We start from the raw sequence: 10,000 nt of genomic DNA, 5'->3' as shown, positions 1-10,000 counted from the left end.
TGTGTGTGTGTGTGTGTGTGTGTGTGTGTGTGTGTGTGTGTGTGTGTGTGTGTGTGTGTGTGTGTGTGTGTGTGTGTGTGTGTGTGGTGTGGTGTGTGTGTGTGTGTGTGTGTGTGTGTGTGTGTGTGTGTGTGTGTGTGTGTGTGTGTGTGTGTGTGTGTGTGTGTGTGTGTGTGTGTGTGGTGTGTGGGTGTGTGTGTGTGTGGTGTGGTGTGGTGTGTGTGTGTGTGTGTGTGTGTGTGTGTGTGTGTGGTGTGTGTGTGTGTGTGTGTGTGTGTGTGTGTGTGTGTGTGTGTGTGGTGTGTGTGTGTGTGTGTGGTGTGTGTGTGTGGTGTGGTGTGGTGTGTGTGTGTGGTGTGTGTGTGTGTGGTGTGTGTGTGTGTGTGGTGTGTGTGTGTGTGTGGTGCCTCTATCCCCATGCTCCATGCTGCCTGTAACTCTCTCTGTAACGCTGCTGTCTTTGTGTGCAGAGGGCAGCAGCAGGTGCCCGCCCGGGCAGAAGTGGAGCGGCTCACACTGTGTCTGCATGTCCCCAACGCAGGACTGCCGGTATGTCCACACCCACACCCCTCCCTGTCTGGGTCTGTTTGTCTGTGTCCCAGCCTCTGTCTGTCTGTCTGTCTGTCCCAGCCTCTGTCTGCCTGTCTGTGTCCCAGACTCTGTCTGTCTGTGTCCCAGCATCTGTCTGTCTGTCTGTCTGTCTGTGTCCTGGAATCCGTCTGTCTGTGCCCCAGACTCGGTCTGTCTGTGTCCCAGACTCGGTCTGTCTGTGTCCTAGACTCTGTCTGTCTGTGTCCTAGACTCTGTCTGTCTGTGTCCCAGACTCTGTCTGCATGTGTCCCAGACTCTGTCTGTCTGTGTCCCAGACTGTCTGTCTGTATCCCAGACTCTGTCTGTCTGTCTGTCTGTGTCCCAGCATCCGTCTGTCTGTGTGCCAGCATCTGTCTCATTCTTTGTCTGTGTCCCAGCATCTGTCTGTCGGTGTCACAGCATCCATCTGTCTGTGTCCCAGCATCTGTCTGTCTGTCCCAGCATCCGTCTGTCTGTGTCCCAGCATCCGTCTGTCTGTGTGCCTGCATCTGTCTCAGTCTCTGTCTGTGTCACAGCATCTGTCTGTCTGTCCCAGCATCTGTCTCAGTCTCTGTCTGTGTCCCAGCATCCATCTGTCTGTGTCCCAGCATCTGTCTGTGTCCCAGCATCTGTCTCAGTCTCTGTCTGTCCCAGCACCCGAGTGTCTTCCACAGCTTAGTCAGGGCATTGGCATTTGATGGAAACTGCCTTGTTTACATTACTCAGACCCGTACACAGGTTTTGCAGATAACACAATGAAACAGATATCTGTACACAATGCTCCAATCATCTGGCCCAAGCTTTCCTGAGGACAATGGCGCATCTTTAGTTTTCCAAGCAGAACAGTTCACGTTTAGCAACATTCTCTCACACTACTGTACACGTGTAGAAGTTCGAGAGAGCATTCGAAGATAGAGTCTCAAAACGCTGGAGTAACTCAGCGGGTTACTCTGTGAAGAGAAGGAATGAGTGATGTTTCAGGTCGAGACCCTTCTTCAGACCGACCGAATGTGAGAGTGAAGCAGTGCTGAACTGAGTCAATAGACAATAGACAATAGGTGCAGGAGATGGCCATTTGGCCCTTCGAGCCAGCACCGCCATTCAATGTGATCATCCACATTCAGTACCCCGTTCCTGCCTTCTTCCCATATCCCCTGACTCCGCTATCTTTAAGACCCCTATCTAGCTCCCTCTTGAAAGTTTCCAGAGAACCTGCCTTCACCGCCCTCTGAATTCCACAGACTCACCACTCTCTGTGATAAAAAGTGTTTCCTCGTCTCCGTTCTAAATGGCTTATTCCTTATTCTTAAAGTCCTCTGGCCCTGACTCTGCCTGTGCTTGCAGGTCCGCCTACTCCGCTGACGTATGCGCCTTCGACGTCGCGGAGCAAAGCCTGCTCGCCACCTCCAGGTGTGTCTACCTGGCGGCCAGGTGCGGGGGGCAGGAGCTGCAGCTGGTGAAGGAGAGGCTGTGCGAGGATTCGGACCTGCCCTGGGCAGCAGAACGTGCCCGCCTGTTGGCGCTGGGCGGCAGGAGGGAGCCGTGCGGGCCCCTCGACTCCTGCGGCGAGTGGGAGCAGTGTACAGGTAACAGCGGCACCAACCTGCCCCACGCTCTCTCATCCAACCGCACACCAAGAGGGTAGACACTAAATGCTGCAGTAACTCAGCGGGTGAGGCAGCATCTCTGGAGAGAAGGAATGGGCAACGTTTCGGGTCGAGACCCTTCCCCAGACACAGGAAGAGCCCACAGTCAGCAGCATAACACCAACATCACTGGGCCTGTACTTGCTGGAGTTTAGAAGGATGAGGGGGGGGGGGACCTCATTGAAACTTACCCAATAGTGAAAGGCCCTGGATAGAGTGGATGTGGAGAGGATGTTTTCACTAGTGGGAGAGTCTAGGACGTTTCATAATAAAAGGACGTTCCTTCAGGAAGGACATGAGGAGGAATTTCTTTAATCAGAGGGTGGTGAATCTGTGGAGTTCATTGCCGATACAAGGCTGTGGAGAACAAGTCAATGGGTATTTTTAAGGCGGAGATAGATAGATTCTTGATTGGTACGGGTGTCAGGGGTTATGTGGAGAATGCAGGAGAATGGGGTTGAAAGGGAAAGATAGATCAGCTAAGATTGAATGGCAGAGTAGATGATGGGCCGAATGGCCCAATTCTGCTCCTATCACATGAAAAATGTGTCCTCACTCCTCCCAGGCAAGCTGGAGAGGGAAACTTGTGGCTCGCTGGCTTTCATCAGTCAGGGAATTGAGCCAATTGATGTTAGACAATAGACAAAAGGTGCAGGAGTAGGCCATTCGGCCCTTTACGCCAGCACCGTTGTGCTACAGTTGTACAAGAGGCCACACTGGGAGTCTTGTAGATAGACACAAAGAGCTGGAGTAACTCAGCGGGACAGGCGGCATCCCTGGAGAGAAGAAATGGGTGACGCTTCTGGCCGAGACCCTTCTTCAGACAGATTCAGGAGAGTGAGACTAGAGATAGGGAAGGGTACAAAGAACATGTACGCTGTGAAATGGACAGATCAAAGCAGACGCTGATGTGGAAATGTAGAACGGTTCATTGTCGGCTGAGGGGAAGGTGACAACGAGGCGTACAAACAGTAAAATTAATCAGCAGGGCAGTGAAACTAGTAGGAGAACTAGGGTGGGGGAGGGGATGGAGGGAGTGTGGAGGCAAGGGTTACTTGAAGTTAGAGAAGTCAATGTTCATACTGCTGGGGTGCAAGCTGCCCAAGTGAAATATGGGGTGCTTGGAGTTTTGTGTTCAGTTTTGATCACCCAACTGTTGGGAAGGGCATAGGTTTGAAGGATAGGCTGGAGCCTTATCTTATTTATTTATTTATTTATTTGTTTGTTTGTTTGTTTGTTTGTTTGTTTATTTGTTTATTAAAAATTGGGGAATTTCTTTTTTAATTTATTGTCATCCGATAAAAACATGCCTCCACATGAATCATGAACAAAATTTGTACTCGGGTCCGAGCAGCTTAATAGTGCAGTAAAGACATCGATAAATTTAACTTATATAAAAACCTTCCACCATAAAATCTAAATGACCCAATAAATAAATAGTAAAAAGTAAAAAAAGCAGGATTTGTTAAAAGACAGCAGCGTAATAATGTCCATAGCAGCAGCAGTAGCAGCAGACAGTTCACTGGGGTAGTGGATAGGGTGGGAGAAAAAGCCTTAAGCCCTGTCCCACTGTACGAGTTCATTCCAAGAGCTCTCCCGAGTTTAAAAAACAAAATCAAACTCGTGGTAAGCATGGAGAATGAATGTAGCGGGTACGTCGGAGCTCGGGGACGTCTCTTAGCGGCTCGTAACGCCAACGGCAGGTACTCTGGGAACGCGGTAAGCTTGGGAAGACTCGTGAAGATTTTATTGAGGTACTCGGGAAGACTTGCTAACGCCGGGTAAGCACGTGAAGACTCGTGAAGATTTTTCAACGTTGAGAGCCCCGAGTACCGACGAGTGGCCATTACCGTAAATCTCCGAGTTCGAATCAGGGCAAACTCGGGAGAACTCTTGAATTAGCTCGTACAGTGCGACAGCCTCTTCGGGTCAGGCAGCATCTCTGGAGAGAAGGAATGGGTGACGTTTCGGGTGGAGACAGCTTTGTACAATTTTGTCTTCTATCTCCCACAGAGAATGTCTGCCGCTGCCGGCTTCCCAACCAGTGCCCGGCGGACAGTGTGAAGGACCACTGCGTGGTGCTCATGTCCAAGCAGAAGACAGTCAGCCTGTGTGTCCTGGGGGCCATGAAGTGCAGGAGGATCCCGTTGCAGAGCTGTTCTCCGACACCCTCCCCCACACACTCCGGCCAGAACACCCACCTCACCGCCGATCTTTTAGCATGAGGCTCTTATACTCACCTGCCTTCACCCTGCTAACGCATGCTACTGTCTACTGAGCTGGAGACACGCCACGACCATCTCTGGCAACCTTCCAGTCACTCTGATCAGGAGGGGCGTGGAGTGAAAGAGGGAGAGGGTCTTCAGCTGGAAAGAGTGCAGAAGAGATTCACCAGGATGGCACCTGGGCTTTGCAAAAATCATTTTTAAAAATTGTAATCGGAAAGAGATCAAAGGGTGACGGAAATTGTGTTTAGCTGCCACGGGGATTGGGTGAAAATGCCCCAACATGGGGTGTGTTCGTCGGAGGTAACATGATTTACATCTGATAACAGAGGAAGGGTCTATAATGCTGAAATGTTTTTATGAAATCTGGTATGTATAATATTAAAAAATCATGTGAATCCTTGTTCGGTTTGACTTCCCGATGGCCATTGTACCTGATGCTCCGAAATAAAGCCTTTTTGATTGCCTTGGCCGATCTGGAAATTGCCTTGGCGTGGTGTATTTTAGAGTCATTCAACAGGATGGATAGACTGGGACTTATGCTGTAGAGAACTGTATAGGATGGTTTAAAAAATTGACCTAAGGTGTTCATGAGGGGCAAAAGAGATCACAGTCTAAGGGTAGAGGGCACAGGTTTTAAAGTGAGAGGGGGGAGATTTAAGAGGGAGCTCAAGGGCAGCTTTTTCACTCAGAGGGTGGTCTGTATCTGGAACGAGCTGCCAGAGGAAGCTGAGGACACAGCTATAGTTATAGCCTTTCTGAGATATTTGGACTCATAAGGATAAGAAATGGTTTCGAGGGATACGGGCCAAATGCAGGCAAAGGTCTCGTGTCGGAGGTAACAAGGACCAGTGTCCATGGTACAGCTCTGATAACAGAGGAATCACCAGGCCTTACTGCAGCCTCCGCCAGGCTATGGGGCCTACCACCATGGTGCCCCCCCCCCCCCTCCCCCCCTTTGGCATTTCCCTTTTTATAAGCAAAAATAGCTTTATTCAGGTATTTACAATGCTATTTACAATAATAAGTGGTCTTCCACCCCACCCGGTGCCAATCGGTCCCGGAAACCCACCATTGTGGGGATGGATGGTAGTGTGGTGGATGATGGCAATAGGACTGGTGCACCCAAGTAAACATAAATCACGTTTTCCCCCCATCCTTATTGAGGATACATTCCACCCCCCCGCCCCCGGTGCCCATCGGTCCCGGAAACCCCCCATTGTACCCCACCCCGGGCACGGACGTAACCCCGGGAATGGGGCAGCCGGCTCCAACCCAACCAGGACATCTTCAGAAACCCTCTCCCCTAACAGGGTGTCCAAAAGATTGGGTGAAATGCCAGAAGGCAGGAGCAGCCCCTTTAGGTATTCAAACAACGATCTTTGTACACGTGGTACACATAGTATCCATTGACAATAGGTGCATGTGGGAGGCCATGCCATTCAATGGTGATCAAGATACAAGTTTAATTGTCACGTGTGCCAGATGGCACAGTGAAAGTTGTCTTAACAGGCTGGATCTCTTTCCTGGGTTCCCCGTGGTCATGGTGGGACTCTAGTCTGGTAAGGGAATCTCCCAAAGTCACGTGGTTTGCACTGTCCGACGTCGGGGCTGATCATAGGAGGGGTGGCCTCCTCCCCCATATCCCTTGGGGTGAGCCCCTCATTTTGAGGATGTTCATGGAAGGTCGGGGTGATGGAAGGCCCCATGAGCCCCACATCGGGGGGGTTGAAGGCCCCCATCGGGATAAAGGTGAATCGGGTGGGAAGCCCCCAGGGTAGAGGCCCCACATCGGGGATGAAGCCCCACATCGGGGGTAAGGCCCCACATCGGGGTAGAGGGCACAGGGTTAATGGTGAACATCGGGGGGGGATTGGTTAAGAGGGAGCTCAAGGGCATGGTGGTGGGGGTTTTCAAGGGGCCCCACATCGGGGTGGTTGAAGGCCCCAGATGGAAGTCCCCACATCGGGGGTTTGAAGGCCCCACATCGGGGTGGTTGGAAGGCCCCACATCGGGGGATGGAAGGAAGCGATGAGGACCCACATCGGGGCTGAAGGCCCCACATCTTTCTTGGAAGGCCCAACATCGGGGTGTGGTTGAAGGCCCCACATCGGGCGATGGAAGGCCCAACATCGGGGGGATGGAAGGAAATCGGGGTGGTTGAAGGCCCCACATACGATGGAAGGCCCAAATGCGGGGCGATGAAGGCCCCGCATCGGGGCGGTTGAAGGCCCAACATCGGGGGATGGAAGGTAGACATCAGGTGATGGAAAGCCCCACATCGGGGAGGCCCACATCGGGGCGATGGAAGGCCCAACATCGGGGCGATGGAAGGCCCCACATCGGGGTGGTTGAAGGCCCAACATCGGGGTGGTTGAAGGCCCAACATCGGGGCGATGGAAGGCCCCACATCGGGGCGATGGAAGGCCCCACATCGGGGGCCCAACATCGGAAGGATGGAAGGCCCCACATCGGGGCGGGTCGATGCTCCAACGCCAAACAAAGGAACCACCTCCCCAATCACCAGATCCCAGCCTTAGTGGCAGCCTCCGCCAGGCTATGGGGCCTACTACCCCCACGGTGCCCCCCCCCCCCCCCCCACCTTTGGCATTTCCCTTTTTATAAGCAAAAATAGCTTTATTCAGGTATTTACAATGCTATTTGATACTGAGTTGGATGATCAGTCATGATCATATTGAATGGCGGTGCAGGCTCGAAGGGCCAAATGGCCTACTCCTGCACCTAACTTCTATGTTTTTATTTACAATAACAAATAATTCAAAACAAAACTCATCGCCACAATATAAGTGATACATATTTTCTTAAATCACTTTTTCCCCCATCCTTATTGAGGATACATTCCACCCCCGATGGAAGGCCCCACTTCGGGGCGGTGGAAGGCCCCACATCGGGGCGATGGAAGGCCCCACATCGGGGTGGTTCGATGCTCCTGCGGTTGGATCTCCCGAGGTCAATCCCAAACAAAGGAACCACCAACTCCACGATGTTAGGCGGCAGTGCAGACAGAGATACGATACGGCAAAAATGGCATCTCAGTCGAGGGAAGAGATAGAAAAAGTTTCCACCAACCCACCCTTCCCCCCCCACATAATACAAAACTAAAGATATACTAAAACATACAAATAAAAGACTAAAAACAACAAAAGAAGAAAGAGATGAGACAGGCTGTTGGCGAGGCTGCCACGTACGACATTAGTGCTGGACACTTTGCTGTAGGCTGCCCAGTTCTCCTCTGATCTCCTTCTCACACTCTGTCTCTCCTTCTCACACTTTGTCTCTCCCCTCTGTTTCCAGTCGAGTTTAGAGATGTCGTGTGGAAACAGGCCCTGAGTCCGCACTATCTCCCACACACTAGTTCTGTCCCACACACTAATCAAGTCACTTTTATTTCTATAGCACATTTTAAAAACAACTGATGCCAGTGTAAAGGGAGTTGCAGTAATTGAGGCGGGAGGAGATAAATTTGTGGATGATCTTTTCGAGGTCAGCAAACAGGAGGAATTGTTTTATTTCACTAGGGAGAATTTATAGAGGCCAATTAACGCACAAGCCTATTATAGAAAGGAACTGCAGATGCTGGTTTATTCCAAATATGGACTGAAGAAGGGTCCTGTCCCGAAACATCTCCTGTCCATTTTCTCCAGAGATGCTGCCTGTCCCGTTGTGCCAACCTACGTCTCGGAGTGTGGGAGGAAACCTATCGCTCTCTCATTCTCTACCCAGCTCTGACTTCTTCTCTCCTGCTCTTCTCTTCTCTCCGAAGACAGACACAAAAAGCTGGAGTAACTCAGCGGGACAGGCAGCATCTCTGGAGAGAAGGAATGGGTGACGTTTCAGGTCGAGACCCTTCCTCAGACCATGACGTCTTCAGATCTCCCATCCCGAAACGTCACCCATTCCTTCTCTCCAGAGATGCTGCCTGTCCCGCTGAGTTACTCCAGCCGTTCGTGTCTGTGTTCGGTGTAAACCGGCATCTGCAGTTCCTTCCTCCACACTTCCCTTCTCTCCCCCTGACTCTTATGCTCTCCACTCTCATTCACATTTTTTCTATGTCCCTCTCTCTCTCTCTCTCTCTCTCTCTCTCTCTCACTCTTTCTTTCTCTTCCTCTTCTATCTATTTAGACACACGGAGTCCTTTGCCCAGAGGAGGGGAATCGAGGACCAGAGGGCACAGGTTAAAGGTGAAGGGGAAAAGATTTAATTGGAATCCGAGGGGTAACTTTTTCACACAAAGGGTGGTGGGTGTATGGAACGAGCTGCCGGAGGAGGTAGTTGAGGCTGGGACTATCCCAACGTTTAAGAAACAATTAGACAGGTGCATGGATTGGACAGGTTTGGAGGGATATGGACCAAACACAGGCAGGTGGGACCATTGTAGCTGGGACATGTTGGCTGGTGTGGGCAAGTTGGGCTGAAGAGCCTGTTTTCACACTGTATCGCTCTATGACTCTATTGTCTTTCCTTCTCTCTGTCTCTCTCTCTCTCTCTCTCTCTCATCGTCTCTATCTCTCTCTCTCTCTCTCTCTTCTCTCCCTTGTCCCTTCTTCTCTCCCCCTCTCTCTCTCCTCCATCTCCCCCTCTCTCTCACCCCTCTCTCTCTCCCTTTCCCCTTCCTCTCTCCTCCCCCTCTTCCTCTTTCCATCTCCCCTCTCTCTCTCCCTCTCCTTCCCTCCCTCCCTCCCTCTCTCCCTCTCTCTCTCCCCCCCCCCTCCCTCCCTCCCCTTTCCGTCTCGATGTCCCGGAGTGGAGTGGTCGGTGATGAGAAAGCAGCATCATCTCAGCCCGTCTCTCGGGGCTGGTCTCTTGTGCAACTCCTTGGCTGCTCTGAAGCTGAAGTCAGGCTGCAGACAGGACAGGCTGCTCCCATCTCCGACAGCATGAAGGTACCGTTCGTGCCCCTCTCCACCGGCACACAGAGAAATGCTAGTGGGTGGGTGGGGGGGGGGAGAAAGGTGGTGGGGGGGAGAAAGTGGGGGAAAAGGGGTGGGGAAAGTGAACGGGGAGATGGGAGAGAGAGAAGAAAGAGGGGAGAGGGAGAAAGGGATGGAGAAAGTGGGGGGGGGAGAGAAAGGGGAAAGAGGAGAGAAATGAGTGGGGAGGGGGGGAATGGTAAAGGGAGGGGGAAAAGGGGAGGGGAAGGGGGTAAGGGTCCATGAAGGGGGAGCAGGACGAGGGTTTATGGCAGAGCCGAGCAATAGGAAGGCCAGGGGGGCAGAGCTTCATGCTAGGAGGGGCAGAGTGTAAAGGAGATGTGCGGGGCAGGTTGTATTTTACACAGTGGGTGGTGGGTGCCTGGAACGCGCTGCCAGGGGTGGGGGTGGAGGCAGATACGATAGTTTAAGGGGCTTTTAGACAGGCACTTGGGCATGGAGGGATATGGATGACGTGCTGGCAGAGGAGATTAGGGAGAGGCATCATGTACAGCACGGACATTGTGGGCTGAAGGGCCTGTGCCTGCGCTGTATGGGCAGGGGTGGCGGGTGTGTGTGTGGGTGGGTGAGAGGTTGACAGGAACAGCTCCGCTTGACATCTCTCTCT

The 10,000-nt window shown here is 52.1% G+C and overlaps 2 protein-coding genes across 2 annotated transcripts in view; both read left to right on the top strand.

Moving 5' to 3' along the window:
* The window catches only part of LOC129693745 (complement component C6-like), a 42,833-nt gene extending 37,925 nt beyond the window's left edge, over positions 1-4,908 (top strand). The window contains 3 exon segments of the mRNA XM_055630520.1: positions 471-549; positions 1,915-2,156; positions 4,230-4,908. Of these exon segments, the coding sequence (XP_055486495.1) occupies positions 471-549; positions 1,915-2,156; positions 4,230-4,441 (533 nt within the window). The 3' untranslated portion in view covers positions 4,442-4,908.
* A 4,287-nt stretch (positions 4,909-9,195) lies between these two features.
* The window catches only part of LOC129693735 (complement component C7-like), a 16,834-nt gene continuing 16,029 nt past the window's right edge, over positions 9,196-10,000 (top strand). The window contains exon 1 of the mRNA XM_055630510.1: positions 9,196-9,392. Coding sequence (XP_055486485.1) covers positions 9,196-9,392 — 197 coding nt within the window. The remainder of the gene's footprint in view (positions 9,393-10,000) is intronic.

Source organism: Leucoraja erinacea, chromosome 3, assembly GCF_028641065.1.
Source record: "Leucoraja erinacea ecotype New England chromosome 3, Leri_hhj_1, whole genome shotgun sequence".
NCBI lineage: Eukaryota > Metazoa > Chordata > Chondrichthyes > Rajiformes > Rajidae > Leucoraja > Leucoraja erinaceus.
This window is presented reverse-complemented; position numbering and strand designations above follow the sequence as displayed.